Source organism: Geotrypetes seraphini, chromosome 8 (genome assembly GCF_902459505.1).
Source record: "Geotrypetes seraphini chromosome 8, aGeoSer1.1, whole genome shotgun sequence".
Taxonomy (NCBI): domain Eukaryota; kingdom Metazoa; phylum Chordata; class Amphibia; order Gymnophiona; family Dermophiidae; genus Geotrypetes; species Geotrypetes seraphini.
The window spans coordinates 157,764,207-157,791,932 of record NC_047091.1 but is presented as its reverse complement, the minus strand read 5'-3'; the positions used below and the strand labels follow the sequence as shown (position 1 = coordinate 157,791,932).

The 27,726-nt window shown below is 44.3% G+C and overlaps 1 protein-coding gene across 3 annotated transcripts in view; it reads left to right on the top strand.

The window, feature by feature from the left end:
* The first annotated feature begins 7,947 nt into the window (after positions 1 to 7,947).
* P2RX4 (purinergic receptor P2X 4) overlaps positions 7,948 to 27,726 on the top strand; it is a 50,938-nt gene continuing 31,159 nt past the window's right edge. The window contains exons 1-3 of one of the 3 annotated variants that reach the window (XM_033956216.1): positions 7,948 to 8,241; positions 19,222 to 19,369; positions 24,610 to 24,681. In XM_033956216.1, coding sequence (XP_033812107.1) covers positions 8,102 to 8,241; positions 19,222 to 19,369; positions 24,610 to 24,681 — 360 coding nt within the window. In that variant the 5' untranslated portion in view covers positions 7,948 to 8,101. The remainder of the gene's footprint in view (positions 8,242 to 19,221; positions 19,370 to 24,609; positions 24,682 to 27,726) is intronic. The other 2 variants (XM_033956215.1, XM_033956214.1) reach the window with 2 other exon arrangements.

The window sequence follows — 27,726 nt, the reverse complement described above, 5'->3', positions numbered from 1 at the left end:
GGTTAGATGACTTGCCCAGAGTTACAAGGAGCTGCAGTGGGAATTGAACCCAGTTCCCCTGGTTCTTAGACTGCTGCACTAACCAGTGCAGTGGTGTACCAAGGGTAGGGCAGTGGGGGTGGACTGGCTGAGGTGCAGATCATAAACGGGTGCTCTGGTCCCTTCCCCACACTGTAGCCTGCAATCTTCAGGCTCACGGACACTGCTGGCAACCTAGAAGCTTTACCTTTGCAAAATCTGGTCTCTGCAGTGACCAGAAGTTGATACAGAGGAAAAGCATCCAGGTCTGTCGGAGGCAGCATGTTCAGCTGAAGATTGCAAGCAACAGCCTGCAAGAAGGAGAAAAGAGAGAGAGAAAAAAAAAATGCCATACCCAATTGGAGGAGGGAGGGTAAAGGAGAAAGCTTCAAAATTGGGGAGGGAGGACAAAGAAAGACTAGGGAAGGAAAGGAAAAAAAAAGAAGGGGAATGGAAAAAAGAGAGAGATACCAGACCATGGGGATGGGGGAGGGGAAAGAAGGAGAGGAGAAGAGAGAGATGCCAGAACATGTAGGGGGTTAGGGAGGGAGAGATGGAAGGGAAGGAGAGGAGAGAGATGTCAGACATGGGGTGGAGGGAAAGAAGGAAGGGAAGAAGACCTGTGGTGGAGGTAAGGCAAGGAGAGAGATGCTAAACCATAGGGGGAGGAAGAAGGGAAGGAGACAGAGATGCCAGTCCTTGTGGGAAGGGAGGGAAGAAAAGGAGAGAAATGCTGGAATATGGGGGCAGAAGGGGATGGAGACAGAGAGAGGAAAGAGAAAAATAGAGAGGGGGTGAATCTGGAATTAATTATGTAAAAAGGAGAGAGGGGCACAGGCTGGATGGAAGGGGGGGGAGGATAGACAGTAGATAGAGGGGGGTCATAGAAAGAGGGAAGTTGCCATATGGAAGGGAGGAGAAGGCAGACACAGGATGAAAGGGAGAGAGAGGGCAGACACTGGATGGAATGGGAAGAGAAAGAAGGCAGATAATGGATAGAAGGGGAAGAAGGCAGATGCTGGATAGAAGGAAGAGAGTGAAGAGGAGGAATGCAAAAGCCAGAGATGACAAAGGTTTATATGTATATTTTGCACAGTATTAGGGGACACGTGTCACTGTTTTTACATTTCTGTAGTTTTGCATTGTATGCAGAGTCTGGCTTCATGGTAGTTCAGTTTAACTTTTGTCTACATATTTTTATTTTTAGTTTGTGATTACTTATTCCATACTGGATGTATCTGTGTTCTGTGTGTATGAAAAAGACATGGTTTTCTGATAGCATTGACTGTACTGGATCGATCTATACTAATCTGGTTTGTTTAGTCTTGTATTGATGTTCTGGTGCTCACTGCAGTGTTTAAGATGCTGCTTTTTCCTAGGTGCACCCTTGTTGTATGACTCATGGATTATTACTACAAATATTTTTTTTCCATATAGAGGAAGGGGTGTTAAAAAATTATTGTCCCTGGCTGTGGCAAATACACTAGGTTTATGCCACTAGCCACTGGCACTAACCATTAAATTATTCCTCAAAGTGACAAATAATGAGATAAATGTTATAATGCCTGCTGCAATAAAACAGCCAGTGTACTTACTGTGCCTGCCAATTTCTCTGTCATATGATTAGTGCTGGGTGGGAGGATCTCCTCTCCAGGAAGAGAGAGGTTGGCTACAGGATTAGGAATCCTCTCCCCGTGACCCAATAACACAGTGTGAGTAATCTTTAAAGACATGTGTATAAAAAGTACATTTTAAAAATACCTCTAAGTACCCTGCTAGTCTGGATTATGGCTCTACAAACCTGTGGTAGCAATCCCAGCAGGGCAAATATGATGAACTGAACAGACTGCATCACATTTGTCACACGGAACTTGCTACCATGGCTTTGTAAAAGGGACCTTATCTCTTTTGCTGCCTGGGCACATCTTTGCTCTTCCTGTTTATTCCAGTACTCAGTAGTTGGGTGCCAGAGAAAACAGGAAGAGGGTATAGATATTGCAATCCTGCACCATTCCAGGATTGTATGCAAAGGTAGTCAGAGCCCAGGTCACCTCCTTACCAGGGTGAGTCAATGATTTGGGGCTCTCCAGTTACAGCTGGAGCTCATCGTGGAAGAGAGGAGCTTGTGTGGGGGAAGAACAGGGTGGAGCTGGAGGCTGGGCTGGAGGCAGAACAGGGCAGGGTCATGTGTCCAGGGTTTTGCAGAAGAAAATATGGTCACCTTATCCTAGACTGCATCAGGATGAAATTGTCAGACATTCATGACGGACCTAAAACCTCTCTCTAGGAACTGGGTCATTTGGAAGCTCTGCCAGTGAGAGCTACCACTGTAAGCCCCAATGGTGTAGTAAGGCTGGAACCCTTCCTCCGCCCCATTCCCACGCCTCCCCCTGCTGCGCACTCGCCCCCATCCCTTCCGCTGTGCCATTTTAACTTCGGTGCGAACAGCTGCCAACTTGCTGCCCGCGTCAGCTTCGGCGCTCTCTCTTTGACATCACTTCCGGGACCCATGCCTGGCAAGCGACGTCAGAGAGAGTGCCGTAGCCGACGCGGGCAGTACGTTGGCGGCTGCTTGCGCCGAACTTAAATAAAGGTACGGGGAAGGGGCAAGCGCGTGTGGCAGGGGGTGGGGGAGGGGCGCCACTCACCCTCGCTATGCCACTGGTAAGCCCCCAGACTTACAATGAAGAACAATGTTCTAAGATTATATATGAATAATAATAATAATAATTTTATTTCTTATATACCGCCAAAGCCATAGTAGTTCGAGGCGGTTTACAATGAAGAAGGGCTGGACAATCAGCGAAAATGGTACAATGGTACAATCAGAGAAAATAGGTGCCAGAGAAAAATGGTACAAACAGAGAAAATAGGAACAATCAGCGAACAGTGGTACAATCGGCGAAAAATGGTACAATCAGCAAAAATAGGTACAATCAGGGCAAAATGGTACTGGGAAGAAGATCAAGACAATCTGCGTGAAGGATCAATCCAAGAATGTAGGTATAACAAAGGGGTACAGTGGAAGTGGGCATGTAGGTAAAAAAACAGGGGGTGCAAACAGCAGGTGAAGATGTGGTTTAATGGGAAGCGGGACATGGTGAGATAGAAGGGGCCACGGGTAGAGCATAGGAGTCTTAGGGTGTGAATCGGGTGAATAGATTAGTTTTTAGTAGTTTCCTGAAGTTTAAGTGCGTGAGATGAACTCATTAACCACCGGCTTTAATTTGTATTCAAAGTTATAGTCCTTTTACGCTGTTTGGGCACTTTTGTATTTCTTGCTGCAGGATGAAAGGGCTGTTCTTACTGTGGATTCTGGGAATTTCAGCATGCCATAGTGGAGAATTCTGGAAGTTTCAGAAATGTGCAGGCTACAAGGAAGGGAGGCAGAGGAGAAAGGTGGATGCTGGACCTGTAGCAACCCCTTGGCCAGCAAGCAGCGCCAAAGATACCCTTTCCACGAGAGATCCTTAGCGCTAAAAACAGTAATTTAGAATGGCGCAGCGGCATGCGCTGCGCTCAATTGTCTGGGCGCGCCTTTGTCCCGGCGCGCTTTTGACCTGACACCGGTTACCAGACTTGTTAAAAAAAAAAAAGAGGACACGTGGCCCTGCCCTGTACTGCCCCAGCCCTGTCCCCGCCAAACTAGGATTACCAGATTTTTACACTAGATTTTACGCTACCCTAGACCCGCCCACCCAGTTCCACCCATCCCTGCCCTATTAGGCTCCAGCTCTGCCCTCAGCCCCACCCCCGCTGCCTGTTCGTTGGGCAGAAAGGCCTGCGCGGATGCGACACCATGACATCACATGCATGCCCATGTACGCGTGATGTCACTGCGTTGCCTCCGCGCATGCACGGATTCCCCCCCTGCCAACATGATTTCTTTTCAAAACCTGGACAAAGTGCCGGGTTTTGAAAAGCCATCTGGAGCCCCCGGATAGGTCTGGAGAAATCCGGACGTCTGGTAGCCCTACCCCCAAACCTCTTCGGAGGTCCTCCAGATGTGTCCCCAAGCTTAGGGCCTTCCAAAACCCGGACAAATTACCAATTTTTGGAAAATACATCTGGACACCTGGACAGTTCTCTAAAAAGAAGACATGTCTAGATTTTTCCAGATGTCTGGTAATCCTACTTTAGTGTCCCCCTGTAAATGCTAGGGCTACCGGGCCTCCTCTCTTAGGAAGAGAGAGCAAAGAAAGCAAGATTAAAATGAGGATTTTTTTTTTTTTTTTTAAATAAACAAGGAGCTGGAAACAACTCTTCTTAATATGGAAGACATTTAAAGTCTGTGGCTTACTGTGTCTTCTCTATCAGTGTAAACACAACTATCTCTGTCAACAAAGCATACCTTCAGCAAATATTTGTCAAAAAAAATGTATTCTTCTATTGTCTCTCATATTTAATATTTGCCAGTGGGCCTCCCCTGTTCAGGAAGGTATATGTGCCAGAAATTCTCCTTGGGGCAGAGACCTTCTAACCATCTGATATTCACAAGGGGGACTTTTACTAAGATATTAAGAAATGGGCATAGCATGTTTTAACATGGGACTTTCAAATGCACTAAACCAGTGGTCTCAAATTCGAACCCTTTGCAGGGCCACATTTTGGATTTGTTAGGTACTTGGAGGGCCTCAGAAAAAATAGTTAATATCTTATTAAAGAAATAACAATTTTGCATGAGGTAAAACTCTTTATTAAAGCTTATAAATCTTTCCTTTTGGCTAAGTTTTAATAATAATATTGTCATTTATAGCTAAAGAGACATATGATCAAGAAACTGTTTTATTTTACTTTTGTGATTATGATAACCATACCGAGGGCCTCAAAATAGTACCTGGCGGGCCGCATGTGGCCCCCGGGCCACGAGTTTGAGACCACTGCACTAAACCCATTTCTAACACATCCCTAAAATAGGGCTTTTTTCCTTTTTTGCAGATCCAACACTAATTTTTCCATTGGCATGCAAGACTTGCAAAAATATTAATGCAGGAACACTTAATACCTCTGCATTATCTAAACGACATGCTAACCGGATAATGCTTCCATGCCCATTCCTTGTCCATAACATTCCCATCCTGAAAAAATAAAATTGCAAAAATAAATAAATAGCATGCAATTAGCACACACTGACAAGCAAATTACCCAAAACGCAGCAAGTCTTTTCTTGCACACTAAGGCCCAAACCCTGTATATGGCATCCTAAGTTGTGTGTGCAAATCGGCGTGCGTAGCCAATTTGCATGTGCAGCTTAATTGTATAACAAGACAATCGATGCTGATAATTGGCAATTAAGTGAACTGTGGGTGTCACCCCCTGTGAGATGATTTTGAAAATTGTATGTATGTTAATCTTTGTTTGCTATGTGTATGGTTGTTGTGTCTTTCCAATCCAATCCAATTCTTGGTCTTATATACTGATCCATCCCGACAAAGGGGCTCGATTCGGTTTACAAAAGATTAAATAAAAAGGGCATGGAATGTATGATATTAAAGTACAGGAATCATTATTTGCAATCCTTATTTATGTTGAAGAATCAGTTAGAAATTTCTGGAATAGGTAAGTTTTTAAAGTTTTCCGAAAAGTCAACAAGGAAGGAGGAAGTTTAACTTCAACTGGGAGATTATTCTAGATTTTTACAAAAGAAAAAGCATACGTTCGACAGATCTTGCCTACGGTTTTAATTCCCATAATAGAAGGAAAAGCCAGTATATCTTTATGAATTTCCCTGGAGTATAGAGGCTGTTGAGAATTAAATGAGAAAGTAATCGGCGGGGAGAAAAAAAATTTTTAAATGTTACGCTGGCACATTTGAATTGAATTCTCCAATGCAAGGCTTTCAACAAAGGAGTAACGTGATCATATCTACTCTTACCAAATATCAGCTTGGCTGCCGTATTTTGAATAAGTTGCAACCTTTTCATGTTACACTTTGGGACAGTTTACTCTGGGAGGGCTATCCTATTTTTAAGGAAGTTCTTGATTATGACTTTAATTGATTTTATTGTTCGCTGCTTGGCTTGCTATGGCAAATAAGTGGTATATTAAGTGAAATTTAACTAAACGGTAAAATAATAATTGATGATAATTGGCACTGATTAGAAGTTACGTGCACAACTTTGTAAGTGTATTCTATAAAGCGGTGCACATCACGTCTACTGCACGAATCTCAAAAGGGGTCATGACCAGGGGTAGCGAATGGACGGACTGTGGGTGCTCCTAAAAGGTAGGAGGACTGTTATAGAATACGTCTGAACCGCGCACAACTTAGGTACAAGTATTTAGGCCTAGTTTTCCTTGGCATAAATAGGTGTGCCTAATTAAGCACGAGTCTATATATAAGCTGCCAGTTTTTATAGGTGCCATATATAAAATTTGGCCCTAAAGCCTACATTAGGGCTTAGTCCACTTCAGGAAGTGACATAGGAGAGAGCATCAACGCCGACGTGAGCAGCACGGGGAAGGGGCGTGCACACGTAGTGGGGAACAGGGCGGGAGAGGGGTTCCACTGCCCCGGGCACCGTTCACCCCTGCTGCGCCATGGGTGGACTGAGTATGTAAAGGATAAGGGGAGTTAAGCCTGATGCCGGACAGACTTACACGGTCTGTGTCCTGCATGTGGCGCAATAAAAAGAAAAGCCAGGATGGGGGAGTGGAGCCCGACAGTGGCGTAGTAAGGGTGAGTGGCACCCCGCCATCTTCCACGCCCCCCGCCCCCGCTGCGCTCGCGTCTCCTTCCCGTTCCCCATATCTTTTTTACTTTTCCAGCATGAGCAGCATGCCCACGTTTGGTGTCAGCTCGCCCTTTCGTGTCACTTGCTTGGCGTGGGTCCCGGAAGTGACGTCAGAGAGAGCGCTAGTGTCGACACGGGCAGAAACCTCATGCCGGGGAAAGTTTTAAAAGGTACGGGGGAAGGCAAGGGGCACAGGCGCCAAGGAAAGGAGCAGGGGCGGGCGGAGAGGAGGGGCGGCCGTGCCCTCAGCCAGACTGCGCCCTGGGCAGACCACCCCCCCTGCACCTCCCTTACTTGAGCCCAATGCTGGACAGACTTGTACTTTCTGTGTTCTGCTCGTGCTTAAAGATCCATATGGATCAGGGGTCTCAAAGTCCCTCCTTGAGGGCCGCAATCCAGTTGGGTTTTCAGGATTTCCCCAATGACTATGCATGAGATCTATGTGCATGCACTGCTTTCAATGCATATTCATTGGGGAAATCCTGAAAACCCGACTGGATTGCAGCCCTCAACGAGGGACTTTGAGATCCCTGATGGATCCATATGGATCTTTAAGTAATTAGATAAATAAGTGAACTAGGTTCATAATTTGCACAATTTGCACAAAAGTGAAAACCTATCACAGTCGGGAGTGCCGTGATTGAGCAAGGGGGCCGCATTTAGGGGCTTGTCCCCGTTTGCGGTTTCTCTACCTGAGGGTTCTGAGCACTTCTTGGTAATTGTTACTGATGCAGGATCAAACCGGGAGGGGGGTCATTAGTACATTATGGTGATAGATTAGGACCTGCATTAACAATTTGGGAGGGGCCCCAAAGCAAACCAGCAGATTGTGTCTCCTTTAGTGTCAAGCAGGTTTGGGCCCCGGAACATGAAGGTTTAGGGCAGGGGTGTCCAACCTGCGGCCCGAGGGCCACATGCGGCCCCGTGAAGTATTTTGTGTGGCCCCGGTCGAGGGCGATGCAGTGTTTTCCTCTGCTGTCCCTGGGTGTTTACTGTCTTGCCAGCTCCCTCCTCTATCTTGCTGCAGCGTTTGTGGGGCCCCAGAAATTTTTTCTGGGCCAATGCAGCCCAGGGAAGCCAAAAGGTTGGACACCCCTGGTTTAGAGCAATAGGCTTGATTAGGTTGTGGGTGTGTGAGGCCTGTGGTTTATTCACGACGTTTTTTCTCGGGGAAACTGGCGCTGGGCGGAGAATGAGCGCGTCACTTCTGCTCTGCGCCCAGCAGGGGGCGCCCCCGACCAGCAGCGCCAGCCTCCGCGATCACGTGAAAAGCGGAGCCTGTGCGTGGGTCCGGCTTCCCGTCCTTCTTCCTTCCCGGCTCAGCTTCATTGAGCCGGGGTCGGGGCAGCATGGCTTGCGGCTCCTGCTGCGTGGAGGTGACGAGCTGCGTCTTCGAGTATGACACCCCCAGGATCGTGCTGATCAAGAGCCGGAAGGTCGGGCTGATGAACCGAGCGGTGCAGCTGATCATCCTGGCGTATGTGATCGGGTAAGTGGAAGAGGGCGAAGCGATTTCACTTTCCTTTTCGGCGTGGGAGCGGGGGCCAGACCAGTGAACCGAATCCCAGGAAAGGTGCATCTGGCCCCGGCGTCTTCCCGGGCACTATTGAGCTCGGGTCTCAAGTGTCAAAGAGAGGACCAGGGTATAACGGGACTCCCCCCTTCACCATCCTAGAGTTACCATATGGCTCCAGAAAAACGACATCCGGGCTTTACTTCCACTGAAAACAATGGAAGTAAGGATAGATAGAGACATATGGGTTTTACTTCATAAGGACAGCTTTACTGGGTCAGACCAATGGTCCATCAAGCCCAGTAGCCCGTTCTCACGGTGGCCAATCCAGGTTACTAGTACCTGGTCAAAACCCAAGGTGTAGCAACATTCCATTTAGAATCCTAGAGAATAGCAAGGTTCCGGAATCCCAAAGCGTAACAAAAGATTTTGGAACCCCAAAAAGTAGCAACATTCCATGCTACTGATTCAGGGCAAGCAGTGGCTTCCCCCATGTCTTTCTCAATAACAGACTGGACTTTTCCTCCAGGAACTTGTCCAAACCTTCCTTAAAACCAGCTACGCTATCTGCTCTTACCACATCCTCTGGCAACGCGTTGAAAGCAATGGAAGTAAAACCCAGCTATCTCAATCCGTCCTTTTTTTTTTTTTCTGGATGCCATATGGTAGCCTTGCCCATTATTCAGCTCTATTGTGATACGTCTCTAGCCTGGCATGAGAGCTCGCAAACTCTACAGCCTGTATGGCAAGGACCACCCTTTGAAGTGTTTCATTTTGCCTGCATTCCGGCTCCGATTTGTGTGGTTCTGTTCTTACTAGAAGGGCTTCGGGCTTCCTCCCCCTTAAATTTGATGGATGACCAGATACTCCTCCTTATATTGGACAGCATTATTTCCATGGTGCTGTGTCTACCTTTTCTGTTGAATGAGGTTTCTTTTTCCCTTTCTTCAGTTTTCCTACTTTTTTTTTTTCTGTACAATTTAAAAGCATTTTAGATACCTTTTTTAGCATTGGTGGGGGGCCCCCCTTTGCCTTTCCCATCCTTTGCTCTTTAGTCAAGGTTCAAGGTTTATTAATATTTGATTTATTGCTGAATCTGTTTACAAAACGATGTACATAAATAAAAAAGAATAAAATATAAAGACACAAATTAAAACTCAGTAACGACAAATTTAAGACAAGACAAACTTGAAATGGGAGGAAAAGAGGGGGAAAGATTACATCTGTTATATATAGAAAAACAAATACGGGAAAAAACATAAGGGAACGGGGGTAAGTAAAAGATTAAAAAACTAAAAAAATTTTAATATTGAGTATTAAAAACATCTTTAAAAAGGTGAGTTTTCAAAATTTTTTTTAAAAGAAAGAAGATCTCTTTCATTTGTGATATGTTGTGGTAGAGAGTTCCATCATTGTGGAGCCATAACAGAAAACATGTCTGCTCTTCTTGTTCCTATTGTTTTAAGGGAAGGTATAACTAATAAGTTTTGAGAGGATGATCTAAGTGAACGAACGGGATTGTAAGGAAGTAACATCCTTGATATAAACAGAGGCTCGTTATGAACTAGGGTTTTAAAAATGAGCAACATTACCTTATATAAAATACGGTGGCTGATAGGAAGCCAATGAGTATCGATAAATAGAGGCGTAATGTGATCAAATTTATTTGCATTATAAATCAATTTAATGGCAGTGTTTTGAATGATTTGAAGACGTCGCTTTTCTTTTTGAGAGATGTTAAGTAATAGGGAGTTACAATAATCTAATTTAGCTATGACTAGTGAATGGATCAGAATATTGCGTGATTTAGGCTCCAAAAATTTGGCGATTGATCTTATTAGCCGCAGTTTATAAAAACAAGATTTAACTATATTATTAATATGATCGTGGAAAATCAATTTATCATCAATTATAACTCCTAAAATTTTTAGATTGTGGACTATTTCTAAAGTATTGTTATTAAGGACGAATGGCATTTTAAGAATTATAAAATCAATTTCTACACAAGCTGAATATCTTCAATAATTTTAGTCACACAAAAATGATATTCATCTAGATTCGTATTATCAGAAGAAGTATATATGTGCCTGCTGCTCTTTACTTTCCATAAACGGAGAAAGAGACCTCAGTGTTTCTCCAGATTACTCTGAGGAAACTTTCTATGGCAAATACTCAGTTGCCATAGAGAAATACATCCTAGGTCTCACAAAACTCCGTATTAGTTTTAAATATTATCAAATATCTTAAAGTTTGATTTAAACATTCATAGTAGGCAAGGCACTTATCTTATCAATCGTGTCTGATAGTACTGCAAAAAATCGCTGCAGACTGCAGTCAAAAACCTAGTGCAGATCCCTGCATCCAGGAACTAATATTAGATATCATTCACTGCTTCATATAGATATCTATATGAAGCAGTGAATGATATCTAATATTAGTTCATATAGATATCTATATGAAGCAGTGAATGATATCTAATATTAGTTCATATAGATATCTATATGAAGCAGTGAATGATATCTAATATTAGTTCATATAGATATCTATATGAAGCAGTGAATGATATCTAATATTAGTTCATATAGATATCTATATGAAGCAGTGAATGATATCTAATATTAGTTCCTGGATGCAGGGATCTGCAGTAGGTTTTTGACTGCAGTCCGCAGCGATATTTTGAATTTTTGATTTTAAGAATTATAAAAGTCTCTGAAGCGGCCTGATAGCAGCAAACAGTCATATTTTAGTGCAGGTCTTAATACAATTCCCGGCACAGCACACTTCACAGATCCGTCACTGGCAGAGCTTGAGAGCATCAAAGAAATTAACATTACATTAAAGCTTTACTTATGCACTTCCTTGCAGACTTCTTGCTCTGCTCTGCTGCCTTGGCTGTAGGGTCTAGCTTGTACATGTCCTCGGAAAAGACACTGGCATGCAATTGTAAATGCTGCTTCCTGGCTACAGCATGAGCCCGGGAGCCTGGGAATTACCAGGATTGAATTTTGATATACCGCATTTACAAAAATATTAAGTGGTTTATAATAAGCAGCAAATTTAACAATTTCTCACTTAGTATGTTAGGTGCTATCGACTCGTACCCGAGTCCTAGCGACTTGATGCATTACAGATCTAAAAAGAAATCAGTTTTGTGCTAGTCCAGTAAGATCCTCCAGCGTCATCCCCATGGTTGCCTGCAGGTCACCCACCTTCTTTGCCTAGCTCCTTCAATCTTCCCAAACCTGATGTCCTTATCCAATGATCTTTCTCTTCCGACGGTGTGACCAAAATAATACAGTCGTAACTTCATCATTTGGACTTCGAGTGACATAGCTGGTGGGTCAGAGGAAGTCCACACCTGTAGTATGCATTTATGAGCCAGGCGACCTACATTATGGCAGGCAGGTCAAGCATCAATTGTTCTACAGCGCCCTCTATCTGACCTGACCCTGGGGCTGGAACTGGGACGTTGTCCTGGGCATTATATTTTATTTTTTTAAGACACAGGCTCTGGTCTTTGGGTTGGGGCATGGCAGGGCAGAAAATGAAGCCCTCTGTTTTATGCGACAGTGCTCCAGGCATCACAGTACTTAACTCTCGAGTATTATATAGGGCATATTTCACCAAAGTACAACTGCATAAGATTGGGGGGTATTGACTCCCTATTATGCCTCAAATGTGGCAGAACCCCTAATACAGTGGTTGTCAACCCTGTCCTGGGGACCCCCCAGCCAGTCGGGTTTTCAAGATGTCCTTAATGAATATGCACGAGAGAGATTTGCATACCTGTCACTTCCATTATATGCAAATCTCTCTCGTGCATATTCATTAGGGATATCTTGAAAACCCGACTGGCTGGGAGGTCCCCAGGACAGGGTTGAGAACCACTGTATTAGGGGTTCTGCCACATTTGAGGCATAACAGGGAGTCAATACCCCCCAATCTTATGCAGTTGTACTTTGGTGAAATATGCCCTATATAATACTCGAGAGTTAAGTACTGTGATGCCTGGAGCACTGTCGCATAAAACAGAGGGCTTCATTTCCTGCCCTGCCATGCCCCAACCCAAAGACCAGAGCCTGTGTCTTAAAAAATAAAATATAGTGCCCAGGACAACGTCCCAGTTCCAGCCCCAGGGTCAGGTCAGCCTAGGGCTCCCAATTACACATAAAATCCTGCTACTCATTTTCAAAGCCAAACTTAACACCCATCCCCGGATTTATAGATAGACTTCTCATTCCACACTGTCCAACTAGAACATTTCAATCAGGTAACCAGCACCTTCTAGTTATTCCTTCCCTGCGACGCCTATTCTACGATACCACCAGAAAGAAGATTTTCTCCGTTACAGCACCTATGGAACTCCTTGCCCTCGCATCTCCAAGAGGAAATACCTATGGACAAATTTTAAAACTAACCTAAAGACCTTTCTTTTTGAGGATGCATATGACAAGTTGACTCTTGAAAAGAGGAGACTGAGGGGGGACATGATCAAAACATTCAAGATAATGAAAGGAATAGACTTAGTAGAGAAAGAGAGGTTGTTCACCCTCTCCAAGGTGAAGAGAACGAGAGGGCACTCTCTAAAGTTAAAAGGGGATAGATTACGTACAAACATAAGGAAGTTCTTCTTCACCCAGAGAGTGGTAGAAATTTGGAACGCTCTTCTGGAGGCTGTTATAGGGGAAAGCATCCTTCAGGGATTCAAGGAAAGATTAGATAAGTTCCTGCTGGACCAGAACATACGCAGGTAAGGCTAGACTCAATCAGGGTACTGGTCTTTGACCTAAGGGCCACCGCGTGAGCGGACTGCTGGGCACGATGACCCAGCAGCGGCAATTCTTATGTTCTTAGGAAGAAGGAAGAGCATATCCCCCTCCTTCTCTGTTGACCTTTACCGTCTCTCTCTCCTTTCGCAAATTGTACTGCTCCCCTGTCCTGTATCATTATGTCACTTATGTCTATTATTGTCTAATTGTGTTACGCCGTGATTTTAATAGTTATGACCATGTACGCCGCTTAGACAGTTTTTTTTTAAAACGATATCAAATTTTAAATAAAACTTGGAAAAAAAAAAGAGGACGTGTGACTCCCTGCCCCTTTCTTCCCCCACATAAACCTCGTCTCTTCTTCCCCGAGTTTGGGGCCTCTGAGCATGCGCGGATGCAATGTGACAATGTATACACACGATGGGTTTTTAAAATCCATCTGGATACCCAGGCATCTAAAACAGCGCATCGCAAACTGTCCGCCTCCTGAAATTTCAGTTGTGCCGCGAGACACTGGGGGGGGAGGAGAGACGCCAGCGCCAGCTGACTCCCTAAAGGACATGCCTCTCACAGCGAGGCACGTCCTGCAGGCAATCGGTCGGCGCCGGCGCCTCTCTTCCCTGCCGGCACTCCCCTACTGGCAGCTCAGGGCCTGTCTCGAAGGCTTTTGCGCAAGGGCGCACGTTGATATGACGGTCGTGCATGCACATGATGTCATCACGTCGACGTCTGCGCACTTCCGGTTGCCTCGAACCACAGCCACTACGCTTAGCGTGCTGCGGCTCGACCAAAGTTTGCAGGACACTGCTCTCAAAAGAGGACACGTCCGATAACCCTAGGTCAGCCCTGTGTCCATCGTGAAAGTGTTGCACACACAGTACTATATGTTAATGATTCGCTGACAGGCCGGCGGCTGTCCTGCGGGACTTGTTTAGCTGAGTTTGTTTCTTCTTCTTGGCCTGTTTCTTCTGAAAGCCCAAAGAGCAAAAGAAACTTAGAAATGCATAAAAAAAAATCCCATTTAAACCATATAAAAACAATTGCTGTAAACATTTGTGAGGTGGGATTTTTGGGACTTGTTTATATCAAGTTTCAAGTTTAATATATATTTGATTGATCGCTTTATCAGTTTCAAAGCGATTAACACATGATTAAAATTACAATATAAAAGAAGTTTTAAAAATAATTAAAAACAAACAAGACATGGACAGTTACGAGATAAACTGGAAACATTAGGATAAGTAGGGGGAGAAATTACAATATATTTGAGCAGAGTGGGAAACAAATAAAGGAAAACACATATGGGTGAGATAAGAGGGGGGATAATTGAAAAAATGTTATAGAAAGGAGAAAAGAATTGGTTCCAAGACTTGTAAAAATATATTAAATGAGACCAAATAGTATTAAATAATAAAGGCGTCATTAAATAAAAAAGTGCCAAAACCAAAAAGAAACTGCAGAGGAAATGTACAAGGTGCAGGAATTTTTATTGCAAGTTGATTTTTATTCAAAGTTGTGAAAAGTTATAATCCAAAGGACGGCTCTTGTATTCAGTTCAGCTTGTACCTCTAGTTTGCTCTCTTTAAGTGTTGTTTTTGGAGTCTGTCTACCTAGTGCAATTCCCGTGACCAGGTGTATTATCTAGTGTAAATCGAGCATTGTCTGACGTGTCCCCTGGGCATCTGTCCTCTCTCTTCCTGCGATTCTTTTTTTTTTTTTTTTTAATTATTTATTTATAAATTTCAAATTTACGATCAAGATAAATCTTGTACAGAAAGTGATTACATCAAATGAACAAAAAAATAGACCTCATAAATTTACATAGAAAAAAATTTTTTTGTATAATCTCTCAAGTCCACAATTATGATCCATGATGTATATTAAACAGAACTAAAAGAAACTTATTCATTAAAGATAAGCTGTACATGGTAACTGATATTCCTGCGATTCTGAGGGAAATGACGGATGTTATTTTTTACAGAGGAGTTTAATTTCCACCTGTCCTCTTCGCCTACTTTAAAAAAAAAATAAAAAGTACCACTCCTTCGTGTATTTAATTTTGGCATTTGATATTCCACCTTTCAGGTAAAATCGGAGCGGCTTGAAATCCTAAGAAAGCGAAAGGCACTACGTAATATCAACAAGACAGAAAACATACAGGATATTTTTTTAAAGCCCGATTTAATCGAAAGTGTGCCTAAGTATGAGATTGGACTTTTTATGTAAGACGTCCACAAACCCAGTAGGAAAAATGTCCATTTTCAAAGTTGTCAAACGTCTTATCTTTTTATCTATTTATGCCTAACCAAAAAGAAGTCTTCGCAGACTCCAGCTTATCCAGAATACTGCGGCCAAGCTGATTTTTGCTAAATGCAAATCTGACCACGTCTCCCCACTACTTACCAATCTTCACTGGCTCCCAGTACTTTCCAGAATTCGTTTCAAATGCTCCTGCCTGGCGTTCAAGACCATTCACGGCATTCTTCCGCCCCTAATCCCTCTATCCTTCCTCGCCCTGACACCTGCTACCACCAGATCAGCCCACAGACATAAACTATCCTTCCCCTCTCTACACGGCATCCTCCACGCAGAAATACTGGGAAAATCCCTCCTCTCCAACATCACGGGCCTTTTGGAACGATCTCACTGTCCCGCTGCGGAACCTGGGCTCCCTCCAACTTTTCCGAAAACAGCTGAAAACCTGGTTTTTCTCTAGCATATAACATCTCTTCTCCTGTTTACATCCCCTCTTTCTACATGCTTTTGTAAATCCTTCTCCTCTCTCTTCCTATATTTTTACGCTTTGTAAACCGTGTCGAGCTCCACTTCCGTGGAGATGATGCGGTATATAAACTTAAGGCTTAGTTTAGTTTAGTTTAGCTAAGTATAAGTTTTGATCCTTTGGACGTCTACCTTTTTTGCTCATTTTCAAAAATAAAAACATCCCACGTGAAAAACGCAGCTTTCTGTAGAATTACCCCCATATAGACCAAAGACCTTGAAATGCTGGGCAGTTTTAATCTGGCAGCTAGTGAAGTACCTACAAAGTAATGTTATCCCTTCATCTGCCCAGCAGCCTTTTGAGTATAATTTAATCCTGGGTGATTATAATATAATATAGTCCAGGGGTAGGCAATTCCAGTCCTCGAGAGCCACAACCCAGTTGGGTTGTTGAGATTTCCACAATGAATATGCGCGAGGACTGATTTTTGCATACAATGGAAGCAGTCCATGCAAATTAATCTCGTGCCATATTCATTGTGGAAATCTTGAAAACCCGACGGTTGTGGCTCTCGAGGACCGGCATTGCCCAACCCTGATTTATGGTCCATCACTGTTGGCTGAATTGCTGTGAGACGTGACTTTAGCACAGTGGTTCTAAAACAGGGGTAGGGAACTCCGGTCCTCGAGAGCCGTATTCCAGTCGGGTTTTCAGGATTTCCCCCCAATGAATATGCATGAGATCTATTTGCATGCGCTGCTTTCAATGCATATTCAATGGGCAAATCCTGAAAACCCGACTGGAATACGGCTCTCGAGGACCGGAGTTCCCTACCCCTGTTCTAAAACCTGTCCTGGGTGAACCCCCAGCCAAACAGGTTTTCAGGATATCCTTTCATGAATACTCGGTGTGGATATCCTGAAATTTTGGCTGGTTGGGAAAACCACTGGTTAGTTGGTTTAACCACTGTTCTAGATAAAGATTTTTAATGATTAACAATTGTGACTGGAAAAAGAGGTTTTTGTCCCCGTCTCTTAGAAGAAAGATCTCAATCTGTATTTGGGTTTTGTGCTACACTTCTAAAATATTACAGTGAAACACCTTAGGTGACACAGGAATACTTTGACTTCCATTCCTTAGCATTTTCTGCTAGATCGGCTTTTACAGTGAGTTTAATTAGGTACACAGCTGAGGTTTGTTTAATCTGCTGTGATGTAGCTAATTTGAAGTCATTAAAAGCCTTGTTGACACACAGCCCTGCTCAGCGAAAGCCTCCTGACATTCCCTTAGGCACTCGCAGTAATCTCCAGTCCAGAATGTGCCACTCCTGATTTTTGCAGTTAGCATACTGTACCTCCTACGTCTTTGCATTTATTTGTATGATTGCCAAGTTTGGCTCTGAACAGACACCTGAGACCTTCTCTCCTCTTTCAGTTCCAATTACTTTAGATTTTAATGACACACCTTTTTTATTTCCTATAATATACTGTGGTTTTATATTGACCTTCAGAAAATATTTACATTTTTGTTGAGAATGATGACTGGTGGGCCGTATGACATTATGCCACACTCGGTAGTGACTCTGTGTCAATCATGGGATGGGGGGGATAGACTTGGCTTTTACTCATAAATCAGGAAGTTTGGATTTAATTCTTGCTTTTTAAATCTACCGTATTTTCACGCAGATAACGCGCACCCGTGTAAAACGCGCACACGGGTATAGCGCGCAGAAACCACGATTTTATGTACAAAAACTTTTGTATACCGCGCTCACGGGTATACCGCGCATGCAGCCCGACTGTCCTTTCGCCCGCCCCGACTCTCCTCTGGCCACCCCGACTCTCCTTTCGCCCTCCCCGACTCTCCGTGCGCTGTCCCGACTATCCGTTCACCCTCCCTGACTTTCCGTGCACTGCCCCGCCTCTCCGTGCGCTGTCCTGACTCTCCGTTCACCCTCCCTGACTTTCCGTGCACTGCCCCGACTCTCTGTGCGCTGTCCCGACTCTCCATTCACCCTCCCTGACTTTCCGTGCACTGCCCCGCCTCTCCGTGCGCTGTCCCGACTCGGGTTGGGCCCATGTGCCTCAGGCCGCGCCCCCAGGTGGGACCTAAGGCTCCAGGGCCTATTCTGATTGGCCCACGCGCCTTAGGCCCCACCAGTAGGCGGAGCTTTGGGACGGATGGGCCAATCCGGCCTCATTCCGTCGTTGGCTGCCTGCCGGACAGGCGGGTTTGGCTCCCGTCTGTCCGGCCAACTACCAAAGGTACGGGGAAGGGGGGTGGGGGTGTCGTGGGGGTCGGCCAGGGGGGTCGCGGGTCGGCTGGGGGGGCGGTCGGAGGTTCTTGGGGGGGGGGCGGTCGTTGGAGGGAGGGGGGTTTGCGTCGAGGGCAGGAGGGCCTGGGATCCCTCCTGCCCGTAATGTAGTGCGGGGTGGGGGTAGGGGGTCGCTGTGGCCAGGAGGGTTTGGGCTCCCTCCTGGCCCGATATTGTCGGGGAGTTGGGGAGTCGGCCGGGCAAGAGGGCTTGGGCTCCCTCTTGCTCCGATCGTGGATGCGGGTGCGGGTGGGAGTGCGTGCGAGCGGTCGTTCGGGGTGGGGGTGCGAGCGGTCCTGCTGGGGGGGGTGAATCGGGCGTCGGGCGGGGTGGGAACTATGTAAAAAAAATTTTGTATACCGCGCTCATGCGTATAACGCGCGAGGGGTATGCGCGGTAGGTAAAAACGCGTATAACGCGCGCGTTATATGCGTGAAAATACGGTAATCTCAAGGTAAGTCATGTTCAGGTGTAGTAAGTATTTCTCAGTCTCCAGAGGATTGAGATAATAAGACTTGCACAAGACCACAGGAAGCATTAGTACAAGAAGTTTCATGATTCTCAGCTGACTGTAGTAATCATTATGCCACTCCTCAACAGTTAAAAAAAAAAAAAGAAGATTCTACACCAGGAGGGCTGTAAAGAGAACATTCACACACAGACATGCCCCTGCCCAGGGGTAGGTTCTAATGATGGGGGAGAAACAGAGGATTCAGGTAACTGTGATTTGAATTTCCTGACACTAAACTCCCAGTTAGAGAATGACAGAGGGACAAATTTTTCCCCCGTCCCCACAGGAGTTTTGTCACTGTTGCTGTCCTTACCCCATTCCTGTAAGCAGTGCCTTAACTCTACAAGCCTCAAAACACTTATGATGTTTTGAGACTTGTGCAGCTAAGGATGGGGCTTGCAGGAATGGGGCAGGGACAGGAGAAGAACTCGCGGGGATGGGAAAATGAGTTCTCGCAGGGACGGGGAAAAATTTGTCCCCTTGTCCTTCTCTATTCCTAGTAGAAGCCAGGTAAGGCAAGAGGCCACTGTTCTTTCCTCCTCCCCAAACCTACAGAGACGCACACAAAACTCAACCAATGCCTTGTGCCAGTGATGAAAGGACATGTTTTAATTATGTCTCTGTTTTTCCCTTGTGCTAGGTGGGTATTTGTTTGGGAGAAGGGCTACCAAGAGTTTGACTCTGTGGTCAGTTCTGTCACATCGAAAGTGAAAGGCGTAGCAGTGACCAATACCTCAGAGTTAGGAGTGAGGGTTTGGGACGTGGCCGATTACATTGTTCCAGCACAGGTATACTTTCTTAGCACTTGACGTTAAAATTGCAAGTATATTTTGAACATTTTTAATTTCTGTGTAATCAGCTGCGCACTTCTGATCTCAGTCAGGGTGAAGCTATGTGCCAGCTGCCCTGCTCCTGCCACACTGTGTTCATGCCATGTTACATAGCGTCTCTTTGTACAATGATGTCCCCAAAGCCTTGTGGAGATTTTGAAGGCTGTGTGATACCTTTTTATGTACCGATTTAAATAAGGGAGACCTGGGACGAGAGCTTTGCATAGATGTCAAACATAAAGAAATGGAAGGGGATTTGATATAGTGCCTTTCTGTGGCTACAGTCAAAGCGATTTTCAAATTGTATACACAGGTAATTATTTTGGAACAATGGAAGGGTAGGTGAGTTGCCCAGAGTCACAAGGAGCTGCAGTGGGAATCGAACCCCAGGCTCTCAGAGCACAGCACTTCTCCACAGTACAGGCAATATGAAATAACAGTGCATTATCCCAGCGTTAGAAAAAATCTTTGTATACCTTTTTGACTCTTCCATATCTTGCAGAATACAGAATTGACTGTGAAACAGTGGTGTACCTAGGGTATGTGGCACCCGGGGCCCATCATTTTTTGACCTCCCCCTCCCATGTAAAAAACTATTTTTTGTAATGACCATGAAATGGAATAAATGGTCAGAATAGAAACAGGCAGTGAAAATTTTCTTTTATTGAACTTCATATGTAACCATTATTCCAAACTTAACATAACATAAATTATGTCTGAATTGTCATGACATCAGAAGTACATATGGAGTAGTTGCAGGTGATGCTTGGGACAGTTCTGATTGTGTTAGTTCGGTTTTATGTGTTTTTTGAATAGAAGGGTTTTTATTTCTTTTTGAAGGTTTTGTGGTCTATGGTCGAGGTCAATAGTTGTAGAGTTGGGGGTCGAGTGTTGCAGCTCGAATGGCTAGGAGGTTCTCGAACAGTTCTTTTTCTTTTGACATTTTTGGTTGGAGGGTGCGTGAGTTCTCCTATGTCTGGTTGAGGTGGATTGAATTATTTAGCTGAAGAAATTAGTTACCCCCTCATTCCACACACATTAATTCTCTTCCATTTTTGTTCCCATTATAAAAAACACTGATAAGTTCCCAGAAAAAAAATACATTAAATTAAGAAGTGAAAACAAAGGCCCCTACAGATGAGAACATAACATAAGAATAGCCTAACTGGGTCAGACCAATGGTCCATCATGCCCAGTAGCCCATTCTCATGGTAGCCAATCCAGGTCACTAGTATCTGGTCAAAACCCAAAGAGTAGCAACATTCCATGCTACCGATCCAAGGCAAGCAGACACATCCCCCATATCTTAATAACAGATTATGGACTTTTCCTCCAGGAATTTGTCCAAATCTTTCTTAAAACCAGCTACACTATCTGCTTTTACCATAACTTCTGGCCACTTCATTTTTAAGTTTAGATCTTTCCTTCCAAACAGAGACCTTGCTAGATGTCAAATACAGCACAAGGTAACTTCACACGGACTTAGCTGTGCAGGAAATGTGAATCTCCTCATACATCCACCATATAGTGCAAAAATGTGCAAAAATCTGTTTTTTTCTTTCGATCACTACATAGCCTAATGCCACACAAGCAGCGCTGTTACAAACATATTCTGTAGGTCAATGCTAAGGTTAACAAAGTTTCCTTCCTTGGACCAGAAGGAGATACTGACAAACCACTGGAAGAGATCCCAAAACAACACCCAAAGTCCCACTCAGTGTGTGAACCAGTTGAGTGGAATGGACTAACTGGGGGGTGGAAATGGGCCCGGAGTTTGCTCACAGAATTTCCCAGACCACCTCTTCCTCTCAACACTTTGACACGCTGCCACCACCACCACTAGGAACACCTTATCGAGTAGGCCAGCAATGCTATAAACTTTATAAAACACATTATTATATTTTCTTATAAAGCACATATTTTAACTGAACTCTCTGACATCCTCAGCCTTTCCATTCACAAAAATAGAAGGAAGAAAAGTTTCCATTTCCTGCTGTCTCAGACCCTTCAAAAGTCTGACCAAATCCTCATTTCACTTGCATTATAAAGTACTGAGGATGCCATCTCTCCCCAATCCTAGGTCCTAAAGTCTAAGACGGTAGCGCAAACTAGTGCTGCCAGATTCAGGAAAAAAAATTTCGATTCGATTCAGCCTATTGAATTGGTTTATCGATTTGATTTTCCTGCCCAATTGGGTGTTTATTTCAAACATCCTGGTGGGTTTATTTTATAGCTTTTTCACCCCCCTTTGGCTTCTCCTAACCACACTGGCGCTTTGGTGTAAATAAAATAAAGAAACAAAAAGGACTTTTCCTCTCTCTATTAAATCCTAGCTCACGTTTGCGGTCTAACACCAGCTCTGGCAGGATACACATTTCAAATCTGACATATTATAATCACAAAACAGAAAATAAAATTAGTTTTTCTACCTTTTTGTTGTCTGGTTATTTTTCAAATCTTGTTGTGTCCAAGGCTCTGGTTTCTCTTCTGATAACTTGCTTGCCAGGGTCTCCTTCTTTCTCCGTGCTAACCATCCATCTGCCATCTCTGTCCTCCCCTTCCGTTTCCCTTCCCTCCCCCGGATGTCTGGCATCTTTCCTTTTTTTTGTCTCCCTCCACAGATCCACCTTTTCTTTACTACCCTTTCATCCAGCAGCTCTCCCTCCTTCCCCACCACCCCAGGGTCCACCATCTCCCCCTTTCTTTTCCCAACTACCCTCCTAACCAGTATCTCTACCCCCCCCACACCATCCCTTGTGTCCAACTTCTCTCCCTTTCTGTTCCTTCCCTCCCTAAAACCCATGGTCCATCATCTCTCTCCCTCTCCTCTATTTTCAGACCCATTATTTCTTCCCACCCAAAGTCCGGCATATACACGTCTTTTAACCCCTCCCCTTTCCCTCCGTGTACTTCTACACCAGGGCCCTCCCTCCCCTGAAGGCCTTCTGCCCCCCCCCAAAGGACAACTCGCCCCCACCATGACCACAAAGGACTGCTCATCCCCCCTGGCCTCCCCGCACCATTTACCTGGGGAAACAGCCTGCACAAGATCGCGATGCCAGCGATCTTTGCCTGCTTCAGCTGTTTCCTCCGCCACGGTCCCGCCCCTCCTTTGAAGTCAGAGGAGGGGCGGGACCGCGGCGGAGGAAACAGCCGAAGCAGGCAAAGATCGCTGGCATCGCGATCTTGTGCAGGCTGTTTCCAGACGCGACACCTGGCGCGGGGGAGGGGGACCAGACCGGGAGCACCCCCTCAGGGCTTGCACCCGGGGCGGACCCCCCCTTAGTACACCACTGCTGTGAAAATAAACTTTACAACAACATATTGACCTGTAATCCTCCCCCTCCCCAAACCCCAGAAAGAATATTCACCCCGAATCGAAAAACCCTACAATTATACAAAAAAGGCCAAAGAACCATAGTATAATCTAGCCCCAAAATTATGTTGACAAACCCTCAAAAAGGCTTCGCCTACACAGAAGGCCCACTCTTTACAGTTATCACCACACTCCCTAATTAAGAAAAATCAGGAGTGGGAAAACAAGAAAATACACAATCCAACCACAACACCCACCAACCCAACCCAATAACCCCAGTAGCCAGTGCCCCCCTCCCCTAAATCCCCTGGGAGAGCAACAGTAAAACACCCATCCTGTCTTATAAATGTAAATAAGTAATGTGGAATGGAGCGATAGTATAAAACAAGCCCAAAAACGTACCAATAGGGCTGAAACCTCAATATTGTCCCAGTGTTAAATGATTCCACCTCTCATGTACAAGGCTGCAGAGGATGGGGAACCCTCTTATGACTCAACAAATGCCCCACCTGCGGAAATATCCCAAAAGAATGAAGAAAAGGAGCCCTTGCTGTTTCCTTTGATCCAGACCAATTGCAGTTTTTTTGGGGGGGGGTTTTGTTGTTTTTTTTAAAGAAGCTAAGCTATCGGAATTCCCATCTTAGGGGTTTTTTAAGTTTCTTTTCTCTCTTAGGCCCATTTTACAAAGCAGCGCTAGCGAGTGCCGAGCGGCAAAAGCCCTGAAGCCCTTTAAACCCCTATGGGCTTCAGAGCATTTACTACACGCTAAAATACTTTGTGAAAGGGGGGCCTTAAATTTTGCCCTGTTGCTTCAAGGGACATTTATTGGGTTCTTCCTTTACTTTGTAGTCTTAGTAGCACATTTTATTTCTGTAGAAGTTTTTTTTTTAAATTAAATTTAAATTCGAAATACAATAGTCACACATAGGAAATGTAATCAGATCACCCCCCCCCCCCATTTCTTGTTTAAATATTGTTATGAAGGTGTGTTTTGCTTTCAAGTATTTACTTGTTTGTTAATTAAATGCAAATTTGTTGATTAAATGCAAATTTATTTTTAAAAATGAGCTCTCGTTATCTGGGGTTTGTTCAAGGCTGGGGATCTTCTTTTGATTATGTAATATTATAATATAATATAAAGAGTAATAGGATTTGAATTACCTCCTTTTTATGGTACAATCACAGTGGCTTACATTGATTATATGCAAGCATGTTCTCTCTTCCTAGTGGGCCCACAAGCCACTAGGGGCAGTGGAGACAGTGGAGGGTTGTGACTTGCCCAGGGTCAAACGGAACTGCAGGTTCTTAGCCCACTGCTCCCCCCCCCCCCCCACACACACACAAAGCTAATGTCATGAGCTCTAAATGTTTTGTAACACTTAACCCTCATTTCAAGTAACACGTTTGTCTGTTTCTGTGGCATAACCATAGTGGACCTGGGCTGGCTTCGGTCCTCCCCGTTTTGCCTTGGGTCCACCTGTGGCTGGATGCACCATTCCGTAGCTAGCATGGATCCCCAAGCTCCACCAGCTGAATAAATCCAGAGCCATCCCAGTGAGCTCAAGTGTGGCTATTGACGGCTCAAGTAATTCTGCCAATGGTGGCACCAAGCTGCACTTTGAGCCACTGACAACCACGCTTGAGCTCATTGGGGCAACGCTTGAGCCGACTGGGACGGCTCCATATTTCTTCAGTTGACAGGGCTTGAGGAACCCTGTCGGCTAATTTTTAATTTGGGGAGAGGATGGGGGAGGCAGAGGAATGGGGTGCTTAGTGCCCATCCATGTTCACTGTGGGTCTCATTGAAAATGTGGTTTTGGCTACGCTACTACTGTGTGTTCTTACGTTAACAGGTTTTGTTTTCAATTTTGTTCTAATTTAGGAAGAAAATGCATTTTTTGTCATGACAAATGCAATCCTTACACAAAATCAAAAGCAAGGTCTGTGTCCTGAGGTAAGCAGAAGAAGCATTTGCCACAGAAAATGAACTACTAATGGGCTACCGTGCGAGGGTGCGTTTGTATGAGCTAAACAGCCTTTTTGGTTTTATAGTATTGCTCTGGGGTGAGGAGGACAAGCTTTGCCTTTTTCTGGATGACATTAAGATCTGCGGTCTTAATGGTGACCTAAGATGAGTGTTAGCTATGAAAACCTACAGAGTTAAGCATTTGGTGATGCAGAGATACTGTATAAGGGAATGGTACAGCATACTGGGAGATACTGATGTTCCCAGAAAAGGAAAGTGATGATCTATATTCAGTTTTAAGGTAATAAAACTGAGTGACAAGGTACTGCCCAGAGCAGGAAGGATGCTAAAATACATAATGGAAACGGTGTTAGTATTAAGGCAAAAAATGGTATTATTGTCCTACAGGTGATTGGAGTGCCCATACTTGGAGGCCATACTGTATATCCAGAAACATCTATTCAGGGTGAAGGGCGTTCAGAGAAGGGCTGCTGAAACAGTATGGGATTTGTACTGAAAAATCTTATGAAATATAATATAGAGATCAAGATACATTTTCCCCCCTAAAGAAGAGGCTATATGCGACATTCAAATATCTGAAAGGTAGAGGATCTCTAATTAGAAAGCGAAGAATATAAATTAAAGAGTTAAGGCAGACTGGACAGATAATTTGGACTGGACAGATAATTTGGTGTAGGATTGGGCTGGGGAGGGCATCAGTGGGAACTCCAATAACTTGGAACATGAGGATGTTACTGGCCAGACTTTATGGTAGATATCCTGCAAACAGGATGGTTGGATAGGCTGGAGTGAGCTTGGACGGCAACTTTAGCATTTGGAACCTAGGACAATACCAGGTGGACTTTACAGTCTATGACCCAGAAATATCAAAGAAGAGACAAGTTAATTTAATCATATATTTATATTGGGTATAACATATGGGCAGACTGGATGGACCGTTCAGGTCTTTATCTGCTGTCATTTACTATGTTACCTGGCAGAAACCCAAAGAGTAGCAACATTCCAGAGCTTAGATTGTGATGTCATAATGCTTCAATCCACCAATGCCTAAGAGCCAACCTCAGCAGTGATGTCACAATGGCTTGATTGGATGGCAACTTCAGCAGTTGGAACCTAGGACAATACCAGGTGGACTTTATAGTCTATGACCCAGAAATATCAAAGAAGAGACAAGTTAATTTAATCATGTATTTTTAATGGGTATAACTTATGGGCAGAATGGATGGACTGTTCAGGTCTTCATCTGCTGTCAATTACTATGTTACCTGGCAGAAACCCAAAGAGTAGCAACATTCCAGAGCTTAGATTGTGGTGTCATAATGCCTCATTCCACCAATGCCCAAGAGCCAGCCTCAGCAGTGATGTCACAGTGGCTTGATTAGATGGCAACTTCAGCATTTGGAACCTAGGACAATACCAGGTGGACTTTACAGTCCATGACCCAGAAATATCAAAGAAGAGACAAGTGAATTTAATCATGTATTTGTAATGGATATAACTAATGGGCAGACTGGATGGACCGTTCAGGTCTTTATTTGCCGTCATTTACTGTTACTATGTATTCGTAGGTATATGTTTCTTCTGCTCTTTCTCAGCAGGAAAGGAAGATTTAGGACTGAGGCACCAAGGGAGTACTCGGGAGCATCGTTGGGATATGTTTTTCATGGAAAGGGTGACATTGTATGGAATATGCTTCCATAAGAAAAGCTGGGCCTTACTAGGTCAGATTACTATGTCTTCTAGTCCCGCATCATTTATCTGAGAGTGGCCAGTCTGGGTCATGGGGGATTTCCCAGCAGGATCTGGGAAGCAAGTACCTCCTTTCCTGCTTTCTTTTAGGGATAAACGGTGGTTTTCCCAAGTCTACCTGGCTGATAATTATTTATAGACCGTTTCATTCAGGAATGTGTCCAAAGCCCGTTTAAACCCGGCTATACTGGATGCTTAGACTGTATTTTCTGCCAATAAACTCAACGCTAGATTATTCATTAAGTTTGGTGTTTTAAATAAAAATAAAAATAAATTTGGACCAAATTGGAGAAACTATGCATTAGGTTCATGGGGGGTCCCCTAGACCCAGTGGAAGAGGTAGAGGCTAAAATTAGCAGTCTTCAACAGGGCAAGAAGTAAGTTTGTTTTTGTACTGGTTTTGTTCTTTATTTTGATTTTTATTGTACAGCGTTTTATCAAATTTTCATAAAGTATAAACTATAGACCAGGGATATAGAACACTGGGGTAGATAAAGAAGATGGTATAATTATATAAAAAAGGGGGGGAAGCAGAGGCATGAACTAGCACAGTGTTTCTCAGCTCTTTCTCAACTCGGTCCTGGAGAACCCCCTTGCCAGTCAGGTTTTCTGGATATCCACATTGATTTGCATACACTGCCTCCATTACAAGCAAATTCCTTTCATGCATATTCATCGTGGATATCTCGAAAACCTGACTGGCAAGGGGGGGGTCTTCAGGTCCGAGTTGAGAAACACTGAACTAGCAACCTGTGTGTTAAAGCAGGATTTCTCAACTCGGTCCTCAGGACTGCCAGTCAGGCTTTCAGGATGCCCACAATGGAATACGCATGAGAGAGTCGCATAGAGTGGCTGTATATGCAAATTTATTTCATGCATATTCATTGTTGATTTCTTGGTGTGTCCTGAGGACTGGACTGAGAACCACTGATTTTAAGATAATTAAAAGTTCTTAATTGAATGATTTGAGAGTGAATGGCATGTTAGCGTCCAGGCAACCAAACAACCTGGAACAGTAGTCTTTAGAATTCCTGAAGAAATGCAGCTGGTCTCGTTGCCAGATCCGTCTGCCAAGTTACATAGAGAGGCAACAACTGTGTAATCTAAATAGTCATTAATGCTAGCAAAATCTTGATTAGACATGGGACGGATGGGGGCGTTGCACACTCATCTGCCTAAGAGGGTAGAGCACAGATGAGGAAGGTGACCATATGGTCTTGGTTGAGGCATAATATCCTAGAAGTGGTCATACCTGGCCAGCCG